At 49.9% G+C, this 26,144-nt stretch overlaps 9 protein-coding genes across 9 annotated transcripts; 3 read left to right on the top strand and 6 right to left on the bottom strand.

The window, feature by feature from the left end:
- Positions 1–33: 33 nt before the first annotated feature.
- Positions 34–3,031, bottom strand: BDV27DRAFT_11942 (putative Patatin family phospholipase). Its single transcript, XM_032064865.1, has 3 exons — positions 2,514–3,031; positions 1,566–2,410; positions 34–1,453 (listed from the first exon to the last, which is right to left on the bottom strand). The coding sequence occupies exons 1-3, from the start codon at positions 2,793–2,795 to the stop codon at positions 235–237; spliced, it is 2,346 nt and encodes a 781-aa protein (XP_031926143.1). The 5' UTR covers positions 2,796–3,031; the 3' UTR covers positions 34–234.
- Positions 3,032–4,422: 1,391 nt separating this feature from the next.
- Positions 4,423–5,413, bottom strand: BDV27DRAFT_146449 (uncharacterized protein; the record flags this gene model as incomplete). The annotated part of the gene is made up of 3 exons (XM_032070582.1): positions 4,423–4,445; positions 4,490–5,061; positions 5,178–5,413. The coding sequence occupies 3 exons, from the start codon at positions 5,411–5,413 to the stop codon at positions 4,423–4,425; spliced, it is 831 nt and encodes a 276-aa protein (XP_031926144.1).
- Positions 5,414–5,751: 338 nt separating this feature from the next.
- BDV27DRAFT_159183 (uncharacterized protein) lies at positions 5,752–7,125 on the bottom strand (the record flags this gene model as incomplete). The annotated part of the gene is made up of 1 exon (XM_032072833.1): positions 5,752–7,125. One exon carries the CDS (start codon positions 7,123–7,125, stop codon positions 5,752–5,754), a length of 1,374 nt encoding a protein of 457 aa, XP_031926145.1.
- A 325-nt stretch (positions 7,126–7,450) lies between these two features.
- Positions 7,451–11,534, top strand: BDV27DRAFT_130544 (proteasome regulatory particle base subunit RPN2). The gene is made up of 5 exons (XM_032067437.1): positions 7,451–7,801; positions 7,928–8,097; positions 8,163–8,686; positions 8,738–11,002; positions 11,069–11,534. The coding sequence occupies exons 1-5, from the start codon at positions 7,662–7,664 to the stop codon at positions 11,378–11,380; spliced, it is 3,411 nt and encodes a 1,136-aa protein (XP_031926146.1). The 5' UTR covers positions 7,451–7,661; the 3' UTR covers positions 11,381–11,534.
- A 151-nt stretch (positions 11,535–11,685) lies between these two features.
- On the bottom strand, positions 11,686–14,069 carry BDV27DRAFT_130546 (WD40 repeat domain-containing protein). Its single transcript, XM_032067438.1, has 3 exons — positions 13,754–14,069; positions 13,532–13,700; positions 11,686–13,446 (listed from the first exon to the last, which is right to left on the bottom strand). Exons 1-3 carry the CDS (start codon positions 13,789–13,791, stop codon positions 12,286–12,288), a joined length of 1,368 nt encoding a protein of 455 aa, XP_031926147.1. The 5' UTR covers positions 13,792–14,069; the 3' UTR covers positions 11,686–12,285.
- Positions 14,070–15,391: 1,322 nt separating this feature from the next.
- On the top strand, positions 15,392–17,814 carry BDV27DRAFT_130549 (putative acyl-CoA dehydrogenase). The gene is made up of 5 exons (XM_032067439.1): positions 15,392–15,864; positions 15,921–15,932; positions 15,993–16,261; positions 16,323–17,064; positions 17,120–17,814. The coding sequence occupies exons 1-5, from the start codon at positions 15,750–15,752 to the stop codon at positions 17,611–17,613; spliced, it is 1,632 nt and encodes a 543-aa protein (XP_031926148.1). The 5' UTR covers positions 15,392–15,749; the 3' UTR covers positions 17,614–17,814.
- A 797-nt stretch (positions 17,815–18,611) lies between these two features.
- Positions 18,612–22,696, top strand: spt5 (transcription elongation factor spt5). The gene is made up of 6 exons (XM_032067440.1): positions 18,612–18,889; positions 19,035–19,246; positions 19,310–19,504; positions 19,576–21,053; positions 21,109–21,839; positions 21,895–22,696. Exons 2-6 carry the CDS (start codon positions 19,148–19,150, stop codon positions 22,482–22,484), a joined length of 3,093 nt encoding a protein of 1,030 aa, XP_031926149.1. The 5' UTR covers positions 18,612–18,889; positions 19,035–19,147; the 3' UTR covers positions 22,485–22,696.
- A 4-nt stretch (positions 22,697–22,700) lies between these two features.
- Positions 22,701–23,320, bottom strand: BDV27DRAFT_11985 (uncharacterized protein). The gene has a single exon (XM_032064959.1). The coding sequence runs from the start codon at positions 23,143–23,145 to the stop codon at positions 22,810–22,812; it is 336 nt and encodes a 111-aa protein (XP_031926150.1). The 5' UTR covers positions 23,146–23,320; the 3' UTR covers positions 22,701–22,809.
- triA (putative mRNA capping nucleoside-triphosphatase) lies at positions 22,701–25,890 on the bottom strand. The gene is made up of 3 exons (XM_032067441.1): positions 24,111–25,890; positions 23,554–24,003; positions 22,701–23,453 (listed from the first exon to the last, which is right to left on the bottom strand). Exons 1-3 carry the CDS (start codon positions 25,755–25,757, stop codon positions 23,283–23,285), a joined length of 2,268 nt encoding a protein of 755 aa, XP_031926151.1. The 5' UTR covers positions 25,758–25,890; the 3' UTR covers positions 22,701–23,282.
- Between the last annotated feature and the right edge of the window lie 254 nt (positions 25,891–26,144).

The raw sequence follows: 26,144 nt of genomic DNA on the forward strand, positions 1-26,144 counted from the left end.
GTCCATCCGATCCTCGCTACATTTCACAGGACGTCGGACTTCGAACCTGCAACCTCTTTATGGTGTAGTTGATGATTTAGGTCGTTCCAGACAAGGTAGTAATGTGTCCACCGACAGATCGGGGACACAAAGCCAGCAGACCACATACAATAGGACATACCATCTGGCTATGTGCTTCGGTTAAAATGCAATATCACCTCACTAAAAAGCACGCAAATCTTCGGCACAACTTTGTTAGTTGTAGGCAGGAGGTGAGCGGTCTGGATGGCTCGTGGGTGTCATGCGGAGCGTGCGGTTTTGGGGAGAGGATATCAACTTAGTGGATAACTGGCGTGCCGGAGTCAAAGAGGCATCTGTGACATGGGTTGACGGCTGACATTGTGTGCCTACAGATGATCTCCTTGAGTGAATAGAGGTAGTCGGTAATGACCGCAGCGATGGAAAAGCACCATGCGGAGCGGACCAGCGAGGTGGTTGATGATATATTGCCCGACCATCTGCAAGCCCGAGCCGTTCCAAAGCCAGAGGTCGCGTCTCCTCGTCAGTGCCGGACTCAGTGAGGGATAGGTCATCGTTAAGGTCGGGAAAATAACTCTCACGAGCTTCAGCCCGATCATCATCCGCCTCATCTTGCCGATCGGTGTCTGACGACTGTTCGGGCGACTGTACGCTACAGCATCTTCTTAGGAGCGGTCTTGCTCGGCGACCAGAGTTGGCCCTGATATGCTTGGCCTTTTCGACTTCATGACTGTAGGAGCTTCTCCGGTTAAGCAAGCGTCCTCGGCCACAGCTGCTATCTATGGTTTCTGAATAGCCAGGCAGTCCGATAGTCCTTAAGGCTATCTGACTCGAACTAAAGGCTACTCTCGCCCGCATCTGTTGGATAGCTGAGTCTAAAGCTAATTCAATAGCGCAGTGGTTCCGAATCTGTCTGAGTTTGGGCCACGTCGCGCGTTCCCCTGAAAGACATGCCTTGAGCATGAACTCTGTAGTCGGATTCTTTAGTATTACGGGGAAATGGGTGTAGAGTATTTCAGGGTAGATGTTAATATCCCCCGAGTATTTCTGGTTCACGATTGATACGGTTTTAGTCAAAGAGGTTGGGAAAATACCAAGTTCGGATAAAACCGTCAGTCGATGCAACACCTCATCCTTCGCGAGATGCGTCATGGTGTGGAACAACCGAGAAGTCAAAGATGGGGTCTGTGGTGTCCCATGGGTCGGGCCATCATATTTCGGGAGAAACGGAACCACATGAGGATTAACCTGCGACACAATGAAGTGGTTGACATTGAACATTTCCGATAGACGGGTCATCGGTAAATCACCATCTACTGAGCCATCGATATACTGCCTATGCAAGTCGTTCCAAGGGACTGCCTCTCCTGTCTCTGGATCTTTGGCCATGAGGACAAATGGCGAAAATACTAATGGAACCGAGCACGAGACAGCTCTGTGAAAGTTAGTCCGACAATAAAAAATTTGTGTGGCTAAAGGGGAGGGGGGAAAAAAATAAAGGGGGACCAGAGGCAGAGGGGGGGTGGGGTTGAGAAGGTAGAACGTACACTGCAGACCAGATCAGCACATTAGGCGCTGTGATGTAGTTCAATAGCTTGGGAAGCTCATAGATTCCAGCACTAGAAACGCAGATATTAAGTATTCTGCGCGTTCTATTATATGCTTCCTGGAATGTAATATCCCCAAGCCAGTTTCGCATGACCTTGGCTAAGTTCGAGATGTCTAGAAAAGAACCGTACTTCAAAAACCTGGCTGTCTTCTGAAGGATATTTTCCTCCTGGTAGGGATCATTGAAAACGGCAAAGTCCCCATAGGCAAACGTATCCAGAAGCAGCGGCAGTTCATCATCTGTCCGAGTGCAGAAGACAGCGCATACAATACTTCCAGCCGAAGCGCCAGAGATAATACGAGGGAGCAGTTTTGCCTGCCAAAGCGCTTTAAGCACACCGATGTGGTTCATGCCAAATGTTGCTCCACCTGAGAATAATAAGGCGCTCCGACCAAAAGCTTGCCTTGCTGCTAGAAATTGATCGAGGATATACTTCAATTCCAGCCCATCACAGCGACCTTTCGCTGACGAATCTACCAGCGACGAGATTGTATCAAGGGCTGTCGTGATGTACTGATCAATCAAGTCCTTCGTACCGACGTGCGAGTGCCTATAGAGAGAGTCGTTACGCATGTTTCCTAAATCGCGGCTTAGGGAGGTGCGGATTAGGAATATCATTCGGCTAATGTCACAGCTGATGCGCGCTTCTTCTAGTTGCTTCAGACGTTCCTGCACTAGATGAGGATCGTATTCGGAACTCTCGAAGGTTGCTTTCCAGGAGTTATTGTCTTCTAACTCGTCCAACTCGTAGGCGCAGTCCTTCCACTCTTTATATGATACAGCCTGGAGCATGCAGTTAGCAAGCATATCAGGCTGCAAGGGCAACTAGTAGCTGCGTAGTGTAGAAAGACGAAGCCAATATCTGGTAAAGAAAGTGCTAACATACATTGCGCATTTTCAAATATAGCACTTGCTTTCGATCATCGGTAGTAGTATGAGCACCCTTGCCCACCTTGGAAGAGCCATCCTGGTTCACATTATACAAAGTGTCGCCGGCCCAAGTCAGGGAGGACTTGATAACGGATGACAGCGAGGGAAGGGAAACGGCTCTCGGAAGGAAACGAAACTGAGTACCAGAAGCCTCTTTGACGGAAACCGGCTTTCGAACATGTTTGCTCTGGGGATGACAGTGAGGGCGTAGTATGGGAGAGTCATTAAGGATTGCCATGCCAGCCTTCCACTGACATCAAGACATTCGACCAAGAAACCGATGACACCTCAAATGGCTACTATGAAAAAAGATTGCTGGATAGAAGAGACTATCTGAAGGGAAAGCCGGTCAAAGGATAACACATGGAAAGGGTTATGGAAAATAAAGATCTAGTATCGCATCGGATATAAGCATAAGTCAAGGAATTTAAGTGTCCATCTATGACCATGGGGTGGAACAAAACTGGGATGGTTTGGGGAAACTGTGCAAATCATGGATAAATCTGGGGGTGTGTCAGCAGCGCAGCCTAAGGCCCCGTCCGGAGTAGATCCAAACGTCACGAGGGACCCCTGTACGGCCCTGGTGATTGGACAGAAGTCCCCTATCGATCGCCACAAGCGCTAATCAGCCCCAGGGAAACCGCTCATCATGCGCATCAACTCCTTTTCGCGGGGATTCTTCATTCGGAAAGCCCGTCTGAACACCGCTGAAGAACCAGCATTAACAACATTCTACTATAGTCATCCTATAGCCACAGGAACACTATGAAGATTTATCTTCGGTTCTAAAATCTATATTGCCGAGACTCTATGTTCAAAAAGAAATAAAAACTCGGATATTGTAGACGATGATCACCAATCCTTCAGCTCAGATCATCTGCTGGATGATCTCATACAGCCCCACAAGCTGAATGGCGGGGATGATGCTACTAGTATCAAGTCGATTAGAATTGCGAAAGCGGGCATTACCGCATCAAAAGAAATTCGCCGGTAGCAAGATAGCTTAGGACGTATAACGTAACAAGAGAGTTAGGCCTGGGGTACGGTCGTGTACTGCTGCCTTACTACTGATATAGTAGTATGCTAGTGGTTCTAATAGGTACTGTATCATACAGGGTCACGGGGGTTCTCCGGTATGTACTGTACGAGGTACTAGTTCTATGCGATAGCCTAAACATTACACCGCATATTTGGAAGCTGACGCGATACGAGATTCCAATGCAACCAAACATTTACAGTAGCATGTATAAGGAGTGATGAATATACAATTCATGGGTATTGGCGGGCAAGGGTGCTGTTATGTAATGTTTACTGAGTAGTATTATACATAAGTATTGCCTCAGATATTCCTTATCAACGAGTTGAGCCTAAATGCTCTGTCATGGGTCAATGGTCGGTAAGCTGCGATACCCATGTTCAACATGCGAAGTATGTGTAACGGTATCGAAACGTTTACGGAACCACTGACCCAATGACGCGATAGGCCTTTAGACTCAAACCTCAGACTCCAGATGATAAATCCCCACTATAAGTTGGGGATGGTCATGCGAAGGCAGGACTATCACATGCTTTTAGAGATGAGAAGTGTGCATGTGAAACGGGCCTGGAAATGGGGAACGCGGTCCCATCTTTCAGTCCGATATTCTAGACCTCTCCTAAAGTGATCATAGAACTGCCATTAAGTTACCTTTGATTCGCTATTTTGCACGAACAGTCAAGGTATCAGGCGCAACCACTTTCCCAGTGCATCTCTTGCCTGCGACTCGACCCCATCCTCTCTCCAGAAATGTCCAGCTCCGTCGATCTCGGCCGACTGAAATTGACTGCCAGGCACATGCGACAGTTCGTCTGACCATTTGTTTAATTTACTTGCAGATGTGAAGCTGTCCTGATTTCCGTAAATAGCTAGACTCGGACGGGCGCATAGCTGACGAGTTGGCTTGGGACATGGAATCTGCCTCCGTTGAGCTGGGCTGTGAGCCCCAATATCCAGAGACATTGTTGAGAAGAATGTTAGGAATAGATTGAGTGGCGGCAAGAGGGGTGACACGAGAAGGTATGATATTGTTGTTCCTGAGATATCCAGCGGTTCTTCCACAGCCAGGTGGTCTTCTATTGCCAGGTTTCGTTCTTGGGTTGAGCCGTTGGCTTCCAACAGAGCCGAAACTTTCACTGCAGTTTGAAGGATTTCATGTGCCTGTGTGCCAGCAATAATATTTTTAAAAAGATCCGCAACGACATCAAGTGCAGGAAGATGTGATGCAATTAATGAGCCGTAGGAATAACCACCAAGGATGAGATGGATATCTGCCCGGTCAAGTGTAGACTGAGCATCGGGGCCTTCAACGTTGGCCCCACCAGGGATACTTCCATCCCCTCGCCGTGAAACTTCTTGCGACCTCAAGGAATGCAAGTAACACAGCATAAATCCGTAGAAGGAAACATAATCTGCCAATTCGGGCTTCGCGGTCCAACTAGTTCGTCCCTCGGAAGTACCGGCACCACTACAAAGCAGATCAGTATACACCCACTCAACAAGTGTATAGAGAGAGAGAGAGGAGAGAGGAGAGAGGAGAGTAAACAAGTCAAGGAGTACAGGTAATGCCAGCCATGTGCTTACCGAAAGTTGAATGTGCCCACGATGTATCCACTCTTCAAAAGCTCGCCTCCGACAAAATTTACAACTGGATCGTCGTAGCACCCACCGAGAGGAGCATATGGGTGTGCGATGATAGCCCCTCGTATAGTTTCTAACTGCAACGAAGAATTATGGGGGAGATAAAGGCGACAGTCAAGTTGAGTCTCATCGTGGAGTGAAGGGATGGTAAAAGAGTATGTGGGAGAGGGTAAATACATATTTTTTTACTGGATTTGGCTCAAGATTTCTATGTTGAATATATAGCAGTATCGCTAAATACCAGACAACTGAACCGTTAACGCAGCGAACGGTTCCTGTCCGTCACGCTGCCGGAGGGGGCGAAGTTGCAATGTTGGTCAAAGCGCCTTCCCGATGCGCTTTGTTTTAGGCATGTTGCCCTACGACGCTGGACAATAAGCCCAGATTGGCATTCTCGATCATAAATTTATAGCTACTAGTACTGGTCCTACATTACGTGATTGATAGCTTCCTTCGAAAGCTTCCCTCAAGGAGAACTGCCAACATTTCTATATATTTAATCATTATTCAAGATTCTTTATGTTTCCGGAAGCAGCCACGCAGGATCCGGCTCATCATCTTCGTCTTCCGATCTAGAAATGGTGTCAGAATGATGTTCCTCGGTATCCTGTAATAGATCAGCTGGAGGGTCGGGATTGTCGACTCCAAGTGGATCTTGATGTAGATCCTGCGGGTTATCTTCCCCAGACTTGTCAAGCACCCTTCGTTCTGACGACGGCGAAGGGTCTTCATCCGAAATATCGAAGGCATCAAGGAGCATTTCTCGTGCTTCCCGCAATGCTTCGAGTTCAGCAGCAATGCAACAGACAAGCAATTTCCAGTTCTTCTCCTCTGCAACTCCCAGATAGTGTTCCACGTGCTCTGTTGTATTGTGTAGGTCTTCCAAAATCACACGAACATGGTCGAGTTCGGAGTTGTTCTCAACAGCCCTAGAAGATTCTGAAGCTTGCGACTGATTTTGTAGTGAACGGCGCATTGCTACGTTTAACCGTCTTTCGAATCGACAAACTTCTAAAATAACCTGTTTCCAGACTCCCCCTCCTGCTTCAAGTGCCTGTATCTCAAGGTCTACTTCTTCTTGTCTCTTTCGCAATTCTGACTGCTCCGTTGTCCAATGCTCTCGGGCCATATCAAGCGTCCGACGTTTAGGATTCAATGAATATAATGTTGCACCATTAGCGAAGCTCGACTGGGGTGGGACAGGGGGGTTCTGAAGGAACTTTTGGATGTCCGACTCTAACAGGGATAAGGAGGCCTTGTAGGAGGATAACTTGGAGTCCACCGAGTTTTCCATATGTGCTAGCTCTTCCACGACATGGCGATGCCTTGCTCTCATTTGGGATAGCTTCGTCTCCAGTTCATGAATGTCCGCCTCTAGCTTGTGGCCTTCCTCTCGGAGTTCCTCGGTGCGTTGACTTTCTCTGTTGTTGTGGATTGTCGACACAGCATCCTCAAGCCCGGCTCTTTTTGTGGTAAAGCTGTTAATTTCATCTAGTGCATCCGCTCGTATGGCAAAACGAGCTGTGAGTATTTCTCGCTCCTCCTCTCTAAGTTTCAGCAAGTCAAATATGGATTTGAATATTCCTTCGCGTGCAGCACGTAAGTTAATCTTCTCCGTAACCGGTTGTCTGACAGGGATGGCCAAAGGCTTCTGGAGGACACTAGGTTCTGTGGAAGGGGTAGAGCTTCCAGTGGGTGTCTCGTTCAACTGAGGTCCTTGGAGACCTGCTAGGAGACCTTCGCTTTGAGCATCGATAAGAGCCTGTAGATTATGTTGGATGTGTTTCGCTTGACGGTCAATATAAATCAAAGGATCTTGGTGGTAGGCAGATGCTCTAATGGGCAGAGATACGAGACGTGAATCCCCATGTTTCGGAAGGGTTGTCGACATGATTAAACAGGAAGATGGTTCACCTGGTTTATGGGCTAGAGAAGCTACTCGGACATTGAAATTGGAAGACAAAGATCTCTTATCGAATTCACAGAGAACTATAATTAGGGTGTCTAAAGCTAAGTCGGAGCATTGAACCTGACTTAGATGTGTGACCACTGTTCGTAGCTCTAAACGGTTGTTGTCTTCTTCTCGGCAGGCTCGTGACCCTCTCGGGGAGCTTGAACCCATGCCATCATAGATCACGTGATAACTCTAGGGGTTTCTGCAGGAACCACGGGAACCTTTCCATCAGCCTGGAAGCCCGTTGACGTGTGCCTCATCTGCGAAGCTCCCTGATCACTCCGAATCTCTAACTGCTGTCCATTTTTCCTTGTATCTTTTTCCTCCATCATCCTCTTCCCGGTAGATATTGCTGTTGCTGGTCTTACGTATAGACTCGAGCCCCTCATCATCCCCGTGGGCCGATTTGACTATTCCAAAGCTCCGTTGAAGCTGTCGCCTTATCCCTCCAGCGACAGCATAATCCATTAGACATGGTTGGACTCGCTTCGGCTGCTGGCCTCGTCGGCTTTCTTTCTGAGCCAGACCCTGAGCTGCGGGTGTTCGCTTTAAAGACCTTAGATTCTCAGATCGATTTGCTCTGGACAGAAGTGGTGGATGCTGTTCCGCAAATGTATGTCTTCTCTCCGAGCTTATGACATCTCTGTCATCAAACCAAACATTCGATCTTGGACGTGCTTTTATCCAAACCATCAATCAACTTCCTTCCAGGGAATCTGCGCTAATATGTTTGATTTAGAGAGGCTCTCTACGAAGATGAAACCTTCCCAGAACGCGAGCTCGCTGCTCTTGTCGCCGCCAAAGTTTACTATCACCTTCAAGAATATAATGAGAGTATGGTGTTTGCACTCGGTGCCGGGAAGCTGTTCAAGTTAGACAATGGAGGCGAATTTGAGGAAACAATTATTGGTATGTTTGTATGCTCCTCGAAACATACAGGGAGGACTGTCCCTCTAACGTGATGTAATATACAGCTAAATGCGTTGATACCTTCATCTCCCTCTCTGCTGCTCAACGACCTGCCGCTGGTGACCAGCCGGCCAACCTCAACACTGCCTTCCCCACTTCCAGCGAAGGTGCTACAAGCACCTCTGCTAGTTTGACGTCCCCGATCACTCCGTTTTCGCAGTCCGCCTTACCATCGAAGTCGCTCCTTTCCCGACAAGAAGTACCAGGTATCGATGCGAGTTACCCGGGTGGCGATGATGCTAGCGTTAACCAGGTTGAGACGCCACTCGTCCTGAAGAGGGGTGTCCAAGGCCAGCTGCAGACCGTTATCGAACGTCTGTTTGAGCAATGCTTCATCCAAAAGCGATACCGCCAGGTGATCGGAATTGCCATCGAAGCGAAGAGTTTGGACGTGCTTCGGAAGACCATCATTCGAGCAAGTGAAGATGAGAAAAAACAGAACGGCGAGTCTCGAAGGAGTGAAGAACTGATGGAATACGTGCTGGATATTTGTATGGGTATTGTACAGGAGCGTGCGTTCCGTAACGAAGTAGGTTCTGTCCCCGCCTTGCAAGAGCTCCGGAACTAATTCGCTTTCAAGATTCTCAAACTCATTCTTGAGCTCTTGAATGAGATCCCTAACCCCGATTATTTCTCAATAGCGAAGTGCGTGGTATACCTCAACGAACACTCTATGGCATCTGTCATTCTCCGCCAATTAGTCGAGAAGGGCGATGCACGTTCCCTCGCTGTGGCATATCAAATTTCATTTGATCTTTACGATAACAGCACGCAAGAATTCCTTCAAAAAGTCAGACAGGAAATTGCCGAGTTGGTACCAGAAGCGGAGGCTGAAGAAAAGCAAGACACAGCGGAGGGTGACCGGGAGCCGAAGGAGTCTGATCCTTTGTTGGAAGACCAGTCCAGCTCGTCACAGCCCAGGTCCATCGGGGCGAACGACGACAAGTCGAAGCTATCCTCTGAATCACGGGCCGCGTTTAAGAACATTCTTGATATCCTTGACGGCATTAAGAGCATCCAACTAAACTTGGAGTTTCTGTACCGAAGCAACAAGGCTGATATCGCTATCCTTAACAAAGTTCGGGATAGCTTGGAAGCTCGGAATTCTATCTTCCACACCGCTGTCACACTCTCCAATGCTTTCATGCATGCGGGTACCACACACGACAAGTTTTTCCGGGACAACCTTGAATGGTTAGGAAAAGCTGTCAACTGGTCCAAGTTCACAGCTACGGCTGCTCTTGGTGTCATTCATCGTGGTAACTTGAGCCAGGGCCAGAAGCTCCTGCAGCCGTACCTTCCAAGGGAACATATTGCCGGTGTTGGAGGATCAGGCTCAGTCTACAGCCAAGGAGGCTCGTTGTACGCCTTTGGTTTGATATATGCTAACCATGGCGGTATGGCTGTTGACCTTATCCGCGACCACTTCAAGAAGGCGACTGAGGAGGTTGTTCAGCATGGTGGAGCTTTAGGTCTAGGTGTTGCAGGCATGGCAACTGGTGATGAAGGTATCTACGAAGATTTGCGAACCGTCCTGTATTCTGATTCAGCCATCAACGGTGAAGCTGTTGGTTTGGCCATGGGTTTGGTCATGCTGGGAACAGGTAACATGAGAGCTCTAGAGGATATGATTCAGTATGCCCATGAGACACAACACGAGAAGATCGTTCGCGGTCTGGCTATGGGTATGGCTCTGATCATGTACTCCCGCCAAGAGGCTGCTGATGAGCTGATCAATGGCCTTTTGGGCGATCCTGATCCCACTCTCCGCTACGGTGGTATCATGACCATTGCTCTCGCCTATTGCGGCAGCAGTAGCAACAAGGCTGTCCGTAAGCTCCTCCACGTTGCCGTTAGTGACGTCAACGATGATGTGCGACGTATTGCAGTCCTGAGCTTGGGTTTTATCCTATTCAGAAAGTACCAAAGCGTGCCTCGTATGGTTGAGCTCCTTTCGGAGTCCTACAATCCTCACGTCCGCTATGGTGCCGCAATGGCACTCGGTATCTCATGTGCTGGAACGGGCTTGGATGAGGCCATTGACCTGCTCGAGCCGATGCTCAAGGACTCCACGGACTTTGTGAGACAAGGAGCTCTGATCTCTCTGGCCATGGTGCTGGTGCAGCAGAATGAGGCCATGAACCCGCGAGTCAGCACCCTTCGCAAGGCCATGATGAAGATGATTGGAGATAGACATGAAGATGCCATGGCTAAGTTTGGTTGCGCCGTCGCTCTGGGTATTATAGATGCTGGTGGCCGGAATTGTACTATCAGCCTGCAGACGCAGACTGGCAACCTCAACATGCCTGGAATTGTCGGTGCTGCTGTATTTACTCAATACTGGTACTGGTTCCCTCTTACCCATTTCTTGTCGCTCAGCTTCGCCCCCACTTCCGTGATCGGCGTGGACCAGAAGCTTGAAGTACCGTTCTTCAAGTTTCACAGTAATACTCGGCCGAGCCTGTTTGACTATCCTCCCGAGCAACAGGTCAAAACGGAGGAAGCGCCCGAGAAAGTCAAAACTGCCGTGTTGTCCACCACCGCCCAGGCTAAGCGTCGTGCACAGCGTCGTGAGAAGCTGCAACGAAGAGAGAGTATGGATATCGATCAGACACCTACCACCCCTAAGGTTTCGGATCAAATGCCGGATAGAATGGAAACGGACGACACTACCACCAAGGCCGAGGACGACACTAAGGAAGGAGAGAAGGAGTCCGGAGAGGGTCAAAGAAAGAAGGTGGAACGGGAACGGGTTGGATATGAGCTCGAGAACATGTCAAGAGTCCTCCCCGCTCAACTGAAGTACCTCACATTCCCTGATCCGCGGTACGAGCCGGTCAAACGGGTACGTATCTCCTACATGTAGTCATTGTGTCTAGATTGATCAGATATGCTAACTGTGCTACAATAGCCTACCGGTGGAGTGGTTGTTGTGCTGGATAAGAAACCAGAAGAGCCACGGGAGACCATTGAAATGAAAGCAAGTAAGGAGGTCAGGCAACCTGCGGCGGCGGCAGAGACTCTCCAAGACCGACTGCAGGCCGCCATGGGCGCGGCAGCCCTCCAGACCCCTCAACGGGGCTCGAGCCGCTTGGCTGAGGCAGCCACAGGAGCCGCTGCTGCTGCGGGTGTCTTGACAGCTGTCGATGAGGATGATGAGGATGACGAGGAGGCCCCCGTCCCCGAGGAGTTTGAATATGAAACCGACGGTGACGAGGACTAAGCGGGTGGTCACATCCGCGATCTTAGCACTAGTTGTATTTCTAGATTAATTATGGATCTATGTCTTATTGAAGTGACAGCAGTATTGCTGCCTGACGTTCTTGAATATCTACTTGCGCATGCGTTTTTTATGTGGGGCCGGTGGAATACATAGCATTGGACGGTTATGTCGCATTTTATCTTCCGACCGAAGCTATCCACTTATTAGTATCTAGTCTACAGAAGACTTGTAGATGTGTAAATGGTTGAAGCTTGAGAGGTGACTAATTCATGAGAATGTCCGAACAGTACGTCCCATTAGGCAGGGCGAACTGGATGTAGCACATGCAAGTAAAATTATCCGATACTAGTATGCACCTCGCATTGCTAAAATGTAAACTGAACAACTTGACGAAAGCATCTCATCTTTGATCGACCTTCATTGATGTCGTATGACAAATGGACTCGATTAGTAACTCCAATGCTAGTAGTTCTAACGAGTCCAGACAGTGTTCAGCCAGACTATATATGATTTTACTTGATAAATATATACAGAGCGAACTGGCACTTTCTGGGAAGATCACATGAGCCTCAAAAGGTTGCTTTCATCGGACAAATTACTACTCAACTATCACTGTCGTCGCTATTGTCCGATTCGTCCTGGCAATCCAAGCTTCTCTCTGTCGCACTAATAGCGACCACCACAGCGACGAGGAACGCTATGGGTATACGCCAGCCCGTGGCGCATGAAACTCAGGGAATCGGCTCAAGAGACACACAGGAAGGGGGGTGTGTGGCAGAGAAGAATCGTGGTTACATCGCTGTAGGAGTGTAGCTTGGCTCTATGACCGTTTTTGCATAGGTTATAGGAAGCCCCATACAAAGCACCGTTCCTATCCTTCCCCGATGATGATTTCTTTCGCGACCTCAGCCCGCAAAGATCTTTAATTTCTGGTCCCAACCCCCTGTCGCGATCACGCAGCGCATCTGGACATTGGCGGGATTTTCACTAGCAGCCCCGTTCTTGTCGTTTCCTTCTCCCTCCGCTGCGCCGTCTCCGCCGGGTACATTCTTGGCCACTCCTGGAGCCCATCGCAGGGAGGTGACGAAGCTTTCGTGGGCGTCGAGTGTCTTCACGCACTTTCCTTGTTGGTTCAAATCCCAGCATCTTAATGTCTTGTCGTCCGATACGGATAAGAGATATTTTCCTGCCGGGTGGAACACCAGCGCCTGAACCCAGCTATCATGGCCCACTAACGTCATGAGACACGTCCCGCGGCTGTCCCATATCTTAATAGTGTTGTCTCGTGACCCGGTCGCCATGAAATCAGCCCCGTTTGTAGAAGAAGGACGTTTCCCTAGTCCGGCCAAGGGCGCAAGAAACTGGTATGACGTAGGCGGGGCAAAAGCGCAGCATTCAATGAAATTCTCGTGACCAAGCATCGTTCGTTTATGTTCTATATTCGATACAGTAGAGATATCCCATAAGCGCGCGGTCATATCTTGTCCCGTGGAGAAAAGAAACCTCCCGTCAAACGAGATACTAACATCCCGCACCCAGTCGGTATGACCGTTTATTGTCTTCACACAATACCCGGTTGTGACATCCCAGATTCTCATATCGTTGTCTCTGCTTGCGCTCACCAGCAGGTTCCTAGATGGTATAAAACGAACCGCGCTGACGATGTGATCATGACCTTGCAGCGTCCGGATATTCTTATAATTGTCTGTCGGTTTCCATAGCTTAATAGACAGGTCGGAGCTGCAGGAAGCCAGAAGGACATTATCCCGCGGCCCGCCGTAATCAACGTCCCGGACTGCCCTTGTATGGCCCTTAAGCGTCCGCTCAAGCTCTCCGAGTTCCCAGTCCCATATCTTTATCGTGCAATCGTCGGAGCCGGAGGCAATGGAGGAAAATGTCGGATGGAAGGCAACACAATTTACTTTATCTCGGTGCGATTCTAGTGAATAGCGAACTGTACTCGGAAGCCAAGAGGCTGGATCTTGGTTGCGCTTTAAGCGGGAGGCAGGTGTTGAGTTATCGAGTTCGGATTGAAGCGTCGCATTTCTCGATTCAAGATCCATTATCTGTCGTGAAAGGAAGATTAGATGTCACCGCGCCGCTAGTGATTAATACGGTGGACGGAGGAGAGGATCTGAAGCGCAGACATGCCTTTTTCTGCAAGCGGGCAATGCTTGTCCATTTTTTCTCCAGCATTCCTTCGTACCTTTTCGCTGTAGTTGGATCAAACACATCTTCGCTGAGGTTCACTTCTCTTCTGAGTGCCGCCGCGGTATCTGGGAGGTCGCTCGCCACGAGGTACGCTATCATTGACTTGTGCCTATACGCGAATTTAGCTTTCGCCAGTGACTAGTTCGCATGGGGCATACTCACAGCTCCTCGGCTTGCCGATTAGTTAGTAAGGGAGGCATGGCGATGCGGGGTCGTAGGAGAGACCCAACGGAAATGCGCTGTCCTGCCAAAAATGTGGCGACCTAACGGAATGCTCGACCTGCAGTACTGAAATAGGGAAATCGACGATAATGACGAGACGACCAAAGGAGTATTCATCAGTTGATAAGGATCGGTGAGGTCTCCAGGCCTTGGCTTGTCAATAGAGTCGTGCCCGGATAAACATATTTCCTATTCTTATCATCCAAAGCTTTCTCTTCGAGGACAACAAACATCAGAGATGTTGGTTAGACTGTCCGCAACCCACAGAACTGCCTGAATGGCGACGCGGCGGCACCCGCTGCCCCAGAAACCCTAATTGGCTCGGGCGGGATGAGAATAAATCCGAGTCCGAATCCGGTAGTTTATCTACATTCGACACTTGAACCTGAACCTGTGAAAGGGTGACCGTGCAGATATATATTGTAGATACGTGGTGAGGACATCTTTCCACGAGTTCATTAGCTCTATAGCTGTATTTGGGGCGGTCAAAGTCAGATGCCGTTTCGTGGGGAGAAGCAAGCCGCTGTTAAGGTGACTATCGGGCTTGTTTACCCCCTGCTAGTTACGGATGTATCACGGGATTCGATGACGGCGCTACGGCAACAGATCACCTGGTTTATATATCTTTGTCCATGCCTCGAGGCGCAAGAACACGCGGGATTCTCTTAACAAGTACTACTTGGTACTGAACCTCGCTAGCTGACTTGATTCGACTGATAGTCCGGTATCTGACATGACCTTTTGCCCTAGATCTTGTATGTACATACTATTGTCTAGGCTATACAGAGGCAGCCCCGGCCCTAGAGCTCGGACACGTAAACAGTTGTTGTATACCGTACAATACGCTATTATGTCGCAGTCATTGATGAAGTTGACAATATGAGCCGGGGCAATATCAATTCTTCCACCTTTGCAGCCCGTCAGAGTACAAAATGCAGAGTGGAATAGCAGGTCTGAGTTCAAGGAGAGTACTCCGTAGTAGTACGGAGTATAGACTATACTCTAGGGAGTATATACTGCGACAGACGGAGTACAACTATTATCGAGAGACACTATACCCTTTGTAGTAAATCGCCGGGAGCACGGCCATTTAGCAGTGTAGGAGGCACGGAGTATCTCTATCCTAGCATCGGCAACAAATCACGGAGATACGGCACATATTAACAATACTACGATGGACAGGGGCTGGTGGAGTTGAGATTTGCCTGATCCCATGGTTTCACATGTCGAGGTCCCATTTCTGATTAGTTTCCCAACGTTTGTACGGAGTAAATGTAAAGAATCTCCAAGTATCTGGGGCAGATTGACGTCACGTGGCTAATCTCTCGGCAGCCTCGGCACTTGCCCGATGTGGACGGCCTGAACATGACGCAGTAAGACACCGATGGGCCAATCAACGAAAGACTAACAGGCCAGCAAATGACCTGCAGAATGTTTACCTCAGCGGCGGGCCTGACCGAGGTGAACAATCGATGACCCTGATTGGACGGGACGCTGGTCTACTACTGATCGGGCATGTGAAAAGGCCTCCCGCATCTGCGCAGTGCCAGTGAATTGCCTAGAAAAAGAAAAAAAAAAGTGACCACCTGCTATCTAGACATTTCGCTGGCTACCGAGGGCGCTTGTGCGTTGATCTCTGGACATTTTAGGCTTTTGTCCGAGTGCCTTACCTCCACTGCTTATTTTCCTTTATCCCAACTGGTTCTTACGACAGTTCCCCGTGACGGAGACCTCCGTGTCATCCATATATCTATCCACCCTCTTCCCTCAGTCTTACCCCGGATTCACTTCTCCATATTACTCTGTGTTTTAGTGCCGAATACTCGAGCATCGTGTCGTCGCTGCACACCCTTCTGACCCTCGAGAGCTCATAATCCCTCACTCACTCGTATACTTCTTCTGCTTCGATATTGTTTGTTTCATTTCTACCACGATCATGTCCAAAACCTTTTCAAAGGAAGACGTCGCATCGCATAACAAGCCAGATAACCTCTGGGTTGTTATCGATGAAGATGTGTATGACCTGACTAAATTTCAGGACGAGCACCCTGGTATGTTTGAACAGGTTCGTGGATCGTCACATGTATGCTAACGTCACTTTGCATAGGTGGAAAAAAAAGTACGTCATGATGTCTACTACCCATCGGTGGAAGTGCCGATGCTGACTATGCACCTCTAGTTTTGTCGCGAGTCGGAGGAAAGGATGCTTCGAAGCAGTTCTGGAAGTATCACAACGAAGGAATTCTCAAGAAGTACAAAAGCAAGCTGCAGGTTGGTTCCTTGAACACAAAAGCCGCAGATGCACCGGCACCGGAACCAGCAGCAGCCAAGGAAACCCCCAAGCCTCAGCCGGCAGCTCCAGTGGACGTTGTATCGACCAAGCCGTCTGAGCCTCAAGACCCTTATGGTGACTTGATTCCCTTCGCCGATCCCTCATGGTATCAAGGTGTAAGTTTGCCTGTGACACACCATCCGGGAGACTACAGGTTAACCAACGATTCCCCGACAGTACTCCTCTCCATACTTTAATCAGACTCACGCAGCCCTTCGCGCAGAAGTTCGCCAATGGGTTGAGTCTGAAATTGAGCCCTATGTGACCGAATGGGATGAGGCCAAAAGTGTTCCCGATCGTATTTACAAGCAGATGGGTGAACGGGGATACCTTGCAGGAATATTGGGTGGCAAATTCCCCGTCAACCACACAAAGAACCGTGTGCAGTCTGTCGCTCCTGAAAACTGGGACTTGTTCCACGAGCTGCTCCTTACCGACGAGCTGTCCCGCGCCGGTAGTGGTGGTTTAGTCTGGAATTTGATCGGTGGCTACGGTATCGGCTGCCCTCCACTAGTCAAATATGGCAAGAAGCCTCTGGTTGACAGGATCCTCCCTGGTATTTTGAATGGCGATAAGCGTATCTGTCTTGCTATTACCGAGCCAGATGCTGGAAGCGATGTTGCCAACCTTACCTGCGAGGCTAAACTCACCCCCGATGGCAAGCACTACATTGTCAACGGTGAGAAGAAGTGGATTACCAACGGTGTCTATGCCGATTACTTCACTACCGCTGTTCGCACGGGCGGGCCTGGTATGAATGGCCTTAGTGTCCTTCTCATTGAGAGAGAGCACGGTGGAGTCAGCACGAGACGCATGGACTGCCAGGGTGTCTGGAGCAGCGGCACGACTTATGTCACCTTCGAGGATGTGAAGGTGCCGGTAGAGAACCTCATTGGAAAGGAAAACCAGGGCTTCAAGGGTAAGCCCTCTAGCGCTCTTGCTTCTCTTTTCACAGCAACTAACCGATTGTGTAGTCATCATGACCAACTTTAACCACGAGCGCATTGGAATCGTCATCCAGTGCTGTCGGTTCGCTCGTGTGTGCTACGAGGAAGCGGTGAAATATGCCCACAAGCGTAAGACGTTCGGCAAGAGGCTCATCGACCACCCTGTTATCCGTATGAAGCTCGCACACATGGCCCGTCAGATTGAAGCGACATACAACTGGCTGGAAAACATCATCTACCAATGCCAGTCCATGGACGAGACTGAAGCAATGCTCAAGCTGGGCGGTGCAATCGCAAGTCTCAAGGCTCAGTCGACGACCACCTTCGAGTTCTGCGCTCGTGAAGCCAGTCAGATCTTTGGTGGTCTGAGCTACAGCCGCGGCGGCCAGGGTGGTAAGGTGGAGCGGCTATACCGTGATGTTCGTGCCTACGCTATCCCTGGTGGAAGTGAGGAGATCATGCTGGACCTGAGTATGCGCCAGAGTCTCCGTGTGCACAAGATGTTTGGCATGAAGTTGTAAATGAGCGCACTCAGGTTTTTTCCTTCCCATATTTATTCCCCCTCTTTGTCCTTAACGTTGTTTGGATATGACTTTGGTTTTGGGTATATAGAGCTTTTCATATCCCGCTCACCTGGCAGTTTAGTGGCCTCCTAGGCTCAATTCACTGTACTATATGTTGCTTGGACCATGTCCTCAAAGAATAAAATGATACCACCTAGAGCATAAGCGGCCGCCTAGCTTTGAAATACTTTCAGATCTAGTTCTAGTGTAATCTTGGGGGTTTTTGACACGAGAATCGTTCGTTTGTCCTTAATCGAATATAACGTTTTCTTAGTTATTAGAGCGAACACGTATAAAGTCGCGGCATAACTGGCGGAGAGTCCCTATCTCTGTTGGAAAGAAATATGCAAGATGAACTTAAGACGGCATCTGCGTGTTTGATTAACAACCAGAGCAGCCAGGAGTGAAAAGAAATACACGATGGCATAGATTAGTCACCCAGCATGATCCAAAAGGTCTAATACTAGGATTAGCCTCCAGTGCACAAGGCCGGCCTATGGAATAGGTTTAGCGAGTAAAATACCTTTGAACGTACTTCTCAACCATTATTCATATTGATTTGACACGGGAGAGTCTGGAAATGGTCTTTCCAGTACACAGGCATTTGATCATATATGCATGGGCCTGTTGTAAGCACAATATATAGATCTCGCTCAGTATTAACGCTTGCAACTTGAGCAGTCATATCTAAGGGTGACTGTAGGTTTTGCCTCTGCAGCCTGTGGCAAATGCCTAAAGAGACTATAACGATCATATTGAATAAAAAGAAAATAACCATGGAGATAGTGAATCAGAGACTATAGTAGCTACTCCTACTACTTTAGTAGGAATGAGATCTAGAGCGAATGACGCTCATTGGCTCAATGGGAGCACTAGGAAAGAAATCCGTCGCCGCAGTTGAGCCAGTTGCGCAACCTATGGATTTGTCTTCAACAAGCCTCCGACGAGTCTTATAAAGACCACTGATCTTGCGCCACCTCCCACTCCCTTTGCTACGGCTTGCTACTCTGGTGGGCTTCATCTTATTGTCGTCTGGTGTGGGCAGTTTCATCGGTTTTTTCTCGCCCTCTCACTTCCGATTGACTTACGTGCCGCGATCGCGGACTCGGCGAAGGATAACGCCGCCCGCCTGGCTGGCCGAAGCAACAGCAAGGCTGTTTTATACCCATTTTCTGTCCAGGGCTTCTTTGTGAATCGTAAGCCTCAGCGATTCCCTATCCCGATTACATAATAGGTATTGCGCCCTTTCGTCTCATCTTACTACCTCGACGGTGTTCTGTTTGGTTTTCTACGCCTTGCTTATCCGCGATCTCGACTCTCCCGAACTGTATGCTGGAAAGCTCAAAGTGATCTAATAGTGACTTCCTTCTCGTCAATAGGTCGTCCATAATCGTTATACGGCCCTCCTGCGACTCGTATTTCGATCACTGAGTCCGAATTTACTCCGAACCAAGCCCCAGTTCGAAGTGACTTTGCCAGCAATCCACGCAATATGTCACGAAACATGCTGGATCAAGACTTCGGTTCTGAAGAAGAAGACGATGACTTCAACCCCGCTCCCACATACGATTCAGATAATGAAGATGCCAGAGTCAGTCCTACAGATACGTTAGATGATAGTGGCTGGTGATGCTAACACGTACGGGGGTTATAGCCGACGCATCAAGACCGGGACGATGATGACGATGAAGAAGACGTAAAGCCTTCACGACGGGCGGAACGTCGAGTTGGTAGCGAAGAGGCAGAGGATAACGAAGATGCCGATGGCCACGATGACGAGGAAGAAGACGAGAACGATGATGATGATGACGAGGAAGAGGAAGATGAAGATGAAGAGGATGCCGTGTCTGTGAGTGCTACCACCATTTGAGCTGCTTCTGATTCCATCGTGGTCAATGCTGATCTGCTTCGTCTTAATAGCGACCCAAAAAGCGCAGAAGGAAAGGAGGCGTGCACACTTTCTTCGAAGAAGAGGCCGGCGTCGATGAAGATGAAGATGAGGCCGAGGACGAAGAGGACGAAATGGCCGAGCTTGGCGGGGAAATGCACCCAGATGATATGGATGCGCTCCCTGTCGGCGCTGAGACTGACGACCGTCGCCACCGACAGCTCGATCGCCAGCGCGAGCTTGAGGCCAGCATGGACGCCGAGAAGCAGGCGCAGTTGCTCAAAGAACGTTACGGACGGAACCGTGCTGCAGCTTCCGACGCAGTCGTCGTACCGAAGCGGTTATTACTTCCTAGTGTCGAGGATCCTAGCATCTGGGGTGTCCGTTGTAAGCCCGGCAAAGAACGGGAGGTTATTTTCGCCATCCAGAAACGTATGGAAGAGCGACCCATGGGCTCTCGCAACCCTATGAAGATCATATCTGCCTTTGAGCGTGGAGGGGCTATGAGTGGGTACATCTATGTTGAAGCACGCAGGCAAGCGGACGTCATGGATGCACTGCAAGATATGTCCAACGTCTACCCACGGACGAAGATGATTCTAGTCCCTGTGCGAGAAATGCCGGACCTTCTGCGTGTTCAAAAATCCGAAGAACTCTTGCCCGGTGGCTGGGTTCGTATTAAACGTGGCAAATACCAAAACGATCTGGCCCAGATTGAAGAAGTTGAAACCAATGGTCTCGCTGTGACCGTTCGCTTGGTTCCGCGTTTGGATTATGGCTTGAACGAGGACACCGGCGCGCCTTTTATGGATCCCAAGAGGAAGCGTCCTGGCATGAATCCCGCGGTGGCCCGGCCGCCTCAACGTTTGTTCAGTGAAGCTGAAGCTAAAAAGAAACACGGAAAGTACCTTTCTGCCACATCTGGATTGGGTGGAAAATCTTGGAGCTACCTCGGAGAGACCTACATCGACGGTTTCTTAATCAAAGACATGAAGGTACAACATTTGATCACTAAGAATGTGAGCCCGCGGCTCGAGGAGGTTACCATGTTTGCTCGAGGCTCAGAGGACGGCACTGCCAATTTAGATCTTGCGTCTCTCGCGGAAACACTCAAGAACTCCACGGCTGAAGACTCTTACCTCCCAGGGGATCCAGTTGAAGTTTTCCGTGGTGAACAGCAGGGCTTGATCGGCCGAACTACTTCTACTCGCGGTGATATCGTTACTCTGCAAGTTACCGAAGGTGACCTTGCAGGACAACACATTGATGCCCCTGTTAAATCTCTCCGTAAACGTTTCAGGGAGGGTGATCATGTCAAGGTCATTGGTGGTAGCAGATATCAAGATGAACTGGGTATGGTGGTCCAAGTTAAGGACGACACCGTAACATTACTTAGCGATATGAGCATGCAGGAGATCACTGTTTTCAGCAAGGATCTTCGGCTGTCTGCCGAGACAGGTGTTGACGGAAAGCTTGGAATGTTCGACGTACATGATCTCGTGCAGCTAGAGTGAGTTACCCGGCCCTATACTTATTGCTTGTTCTTTTACTTAACTGCTCAATAGCGCTGCTACCGTTGCTTGTATTGTCAAGGTTGATCGAGAGTCCTTGCGGGTTTTGGATCAAAATGGTTCGATTCGCACTATCCTGCCTACTCAAGTAACAAACAAGATCACACCGCGTCGGGATGCGGTAGCTACGGATCGGAATGGTGCAGAGATTCGACATGGAGATACTGTTCGCGAAGTGTATGGTGAACAGAGGAATGGAGTGATCCTTCACATTCACCGTTCATTCCTGTTCTTGCATAACAAGGCTCAGGCTGAGAACTCCGGTATTACTGTCGTACGTACGACCAACGTTGTAACAGTATCAGCCAAGGGAGGCCGGTCTACGGGCCCTGATCTTACTAAGATGAACCCGGCTCTGATGAGTCGTGGCGCACCCGGCGGTATGATGGGTCCCCCGAAGAGCTTCGGCCGCGACAGGATGATCGGAAAGACAGTCATGGTCCGAAAGGGGCCCTTCAAAGGTCTTGTGGGTATTGTCAAAGATGCGGGAGACGTGCAGGCACGTGTGGAGCTCCATTCCAAGAACAAGCTAGTGTCGATCCCCAAGGAGCTCCTCGTGGTCAAGGACCCCATAACGGGCCAAACAATCGAAATGGGCCGCGGCAGAGGAGGACCACGCGTCCCTTCAGCAGCTCCACCATCGGGCTGGCAGGGTGGCCGGACACCGATGGCAGCTGCAGATTCATCCAGGACCCCCGCCTGGGGCGGCGCATCTTCCGCAAGGAGTAAGTCTTTCCATGTTTCACGTCTTTGGTCTACGATACTAACAAAGCGATTCAGCCCCTGCTTGGTCTGGTATGGGCGGTTCTCGCACACCAGCATGGAAGAACGATGGATCCCGTACATCGAACCCCTACGATGGAAGCCGCACCGCATATGGCGGGTTTGGCTCACGCACACCGGCCTGGAACGCTGGCGCCCGGACTCCTTACGGCGGCTCCGGTTCTGGCTCCGGACAGAGTGACTTCGACGCCTTCGCGGCAGGCTCCAGGACCCCAGCCTGGAACGCAAACTCCGGCAGTCGCACCCCAGCCTGGTCCTCAGGAGCTACGGCAAGCAACGGCAGCAAAGATTCCCGTGGCTACGACGCCCCAACTCCAGGCGGAGCCTATTCTGCACCCACCCCAGGCGCATACGGCAGCGCTCCGACCCCGGGTGTCTCAGCGCCTACACCTGGAGCCTGGGCTGACAGTGCCCCGACGCCAGGAGCATTCAACGCCCCTACCCCCGGCGGCCCGTCCAAGAAGCCGTACGACGCGCCTACACCCGCTGCCTGGGACAGTCGTCCATATGACGCTCCTACACCAGCGATGGGCGGAGACGGCGACGATGCAGGACCACGGTACGAGGAAGGAACGCCTAGTCCTTAATATCATTTATTGCGGTGCATAAATAAAGGGGGAAAGTTCAAGCGGGGAGGGGCAACCTGGCGTAGTCATTTATCTCATTGATCCTTACATTCATATCTTTTATGTTCTTATAAGACAATACAGGCATGGTTAATTGGTCAACTTTGTTCTGTGAAAGTGTATCATTCATTGTATCATGACATCAAAATATTCAAATATCAACTGTTGTATCCCATTCAGGCTTTAGAGTTAGCTGTGGATTTGGTCATAATATATATATATTAACAAACCCTCTGTTTGATACAAGGCACTGTATTCAAGTAGATTATACAAGTCGTAAATAATGTCACAAGAATGGGTGAGGTGATGGGGGAGAGAAATGGAAAATCATGTTCCTAACCATGAGAAATCCATTTGTACTCTGAACAGCTGGATGTAGATCAAGAAAGATGGACGGGGAGGAGGGAGAAGGAAAGAACGAAAAAGTGAAAAAGGTATGGAGAGAAAAAAGCTGGCGGAGAGAAAACAAAGGGCGTGACGCATCATTCATCATCTCTTTCCATGAGAAGGATATGTGTAGAGGGTTATTAAAACATATGGGTGTAAAGTAAACCAATCCGGCAGAGAATGTAACATATAAACTTTGACTTTTCTTTTCCATATGCAGCTCTCGTAGATCCATTTGTTCTCCTTTAGGATCTTCAGGGCCGTCGTCGTTCTATATTATGTAAGAGGGAGAGAAAAAAAAAAAAAACATTCCACGGCGTAGTGTGCGATGCAAACCCGATCAACAACAATTCTAAGGGGCATTGAATGGATTTAAGGAGGCACTGCTCGTGCCAGGATGCGAATATTATCCACAAACCCCTTGACAAGCTCCTCGTATTGGTTCTTAGGGTCGCCAGCCATGGCGAGCTGACCCTGACGGCGGATCTCATCGGCGGAGATTTCAACTTCGAGTTCATGCTCGAATTCACCTTTGGATGATGGCTATATAGCACATGTTAAGTCAGAAACGTGTCTTTCAAATCAAACAACTAGTAGGTAGCTGGTCCCCCAGTGAGAACGGGGGGAAAAGTAAGCGACTTACTTCTGATTTGGCCACTTGTGTAAGGTCGATCTGGTATGCCAGATGTCGATAGCTCATACGATCCTTGTTTCGATCTCCGCCGCGTCCACGACCGGGATCTACCACGGTGAGGTGGCTAACATCGCCCTCGTAGCTCATTTCCAGGTTGACGCTAATTCGCCAATCGACACATGTGCGAGGGCTGTAGACATCAAGGTCGGCAATTCGGCATTTCACAATCTTTGCGAGGACCTCACCCGTTCGTTGGTCTAAAGTTACTCGCACTTTTGGTTTGTGGCGAGGGTTAAGATTCTGTCGAATGACAGGTGGAAGCTCTGATGGTGATATTTCGTAAAAGGTATCTCGCTCCTTCTTGTGTGCGTAAGATAGTGGAATGCGTCCTGGGTTAGCTTGCGGCATGGACATCTTCACGGCTTCGTTCAGGAAGTTATTCATTGCCCGATGTTGTGCCTACCCAGCGGTCAATCAATCATTGAATATAATCTCAACTGAAGCGAGTGACTCCCGTTTGGGGCATGAGGGCCGGAAAAAAAAGATTTTTTTTTTTTTTTACTTACAATTGTCATTGTGCTCTCGAACGCAGTTCGCAAGCGAGTGTTTTCCTTATTCACAATACCTTCGGTCGAGATAGGCAAGAGAAGTCTCTCACCCCTGTCCATGTCAACGAGCTGTCCCAGCTTGGCTTCAACCTCGATCATTGCTCCCTGGCCGGCTGCCGCCGTACCAGCAGGAGCCGCGGTCGCATCGTTCCTTAGAACCACATGCTGGAACAAGAAATCGCAGACCGTTTTTGTAACCTCCTCGTGGGGGATGTACCCATAGATAGAGGGTTCCCATGGTCCTAAGCTTCCTGCCTGAGCAGGCTCTGGAGGTCGCCGGGGGGCCGAAGGGCCATTAGTGGGTGGTGTCTCGCTTTTGGGTTTGACCGGAGAATCTGCAGCGGAAGCCTGGGCTGAAACGTTTTGTTGGCGCATCACGAAAGGATTTTGCGTTGAATCTCTCGCATGCTTCGGGATCGGTGGACAACGGTTCGGGATCATCGGAATCCTCCCTTTGGTGCGTACCGATCTTTGAGCATAGATTGGCGGTTCTTCATAACGCCTCCTCTTCACTCTGGGTGCTTGCGGACTTGAATTGGCCCTTGCATCCGGAGTCAGATCCATCTTTGTGGGCAACGAACGGGCTTGATCGATCGCGGAGGTATCGTCTGTCAGAGACTTTCGCGCGGGCGGTGAGCTGTCAAAGTTTGAGACTGCTGGGGCAGGCTGGGAGGTTTGGAGGTTGAGCGGGTTCTCCTTCAAGGAGATACCATTTTCGGTGGGCTTCGGTTGAGAAGAGGACGCTAGGTCGGTGTATCCGGCCGTGCTCCCTTGCCGAGACCCAGAAGGAAAAGCGGTTTTCGGACTAACACTCTCATCCGAGTCCCTTCTGTCAGTCGCCGAAGAATTTTGCCGCGGGGTTTGTTCTAGCGGTCTTGAATCCTGTCGCGAGACACGAGACATCGCTGTTGGCGACATATGAACCTGAGCATCCGGACCAACCCACGGGCTTGAGGCACGATTTGATAAGGATTCATGACCGGAGGATTGGGGGCGCGCAGATGGGGGCGTTTGACGGGTGTGAGATGCAGCAACAGAGCCTCGCGGAGTATTTGGTACCGATCCTTGGGCTGGAGGGGAGAATTGCTGCGACGGGTAAGGCTGTGAAGCAACCGCTGGCGGGCTTTCCCTGGGATGGAATGAGTAGGTGGAGGTGGATGAGGGGGTCAGAACAGACTGGATGGATTGCGAACGCTGCTGTGCGAATGGCGACTGCTGCTGCTGTTGGTGTTGCTGTTGGGGATGGCCATAGGTAGAAGAGAACGAGTCACGCGAGGCGGAGGAACCATAGGGGGGAGGACTCGGGCCGCGCTGAGATTGTGCGCCTGCACTCTGTGCGGAGGGAGGATGGTATTGATAGGGCGATTGGAGCGATCCATAGGAGGAAGAACGTTCTGGGGAGGCATGAGGACGTTGTAGGGGTGGAGGCTGAGGGGGATGACTCGAATAGGCAGATGGATAGGAGGAGGTCCGTTGTTGGTCGCGGGGAGCATACATGGGATCCGAAGGCTTACGCGACACTTGCGACGGAGACTGGAGAGGAGCAGTCGATGGAGCGTCCGACGTTGCCGAGGCATCGTTGTTCATAATCGTGCGCAAATCCATGACGGCGAAGGAATTTTGTTGGTCGAGTCGATCGCGATCTTGGGTGGTGGTGGAGGAGGAGGAGGAGGAGGAGGAGGAGGAAGAAGTATTCTTCGTTAAAACTAACTTACGTAGCTTGATGGAGCTTCGGGAGCTTGCGACCCCCTTCCACAACACCCCGAATTAACCGGGGTAGAAGTGGCTCTTTGGCGAGAAAAAAGAGTAAGGGGTGAGAAGACGGTGTCACCGCATGGAATCGACTCAACTGAATGGAGGTTGTTGCAGAAAATGCAGAAGAGCGACGTGAGGGAAAGGAAGAAAAAGAAAGAAGAGAGAGAGAGAGAGAGAAGGAGAAAAAGAATATCTTATGGAAAGTTGGTTTAAGTCGCGGGATGCGGCAGTCGTGAT

Source organism: Aspergillus caelatus, assembly GCF_009193585.1.
Source record: "Aspergillus caelatus strain CBS 763.97 unplaced genomic scaffold BDV27scaffold_124, whole genome shotgun sequence".
Lineage (NCBI taxonomy): Eukaryota > Fungi > Ascomycota > Eurotiomycetes > Eurotiales > Aspergillaceae > Aspergillus > Aspergillus caelatus.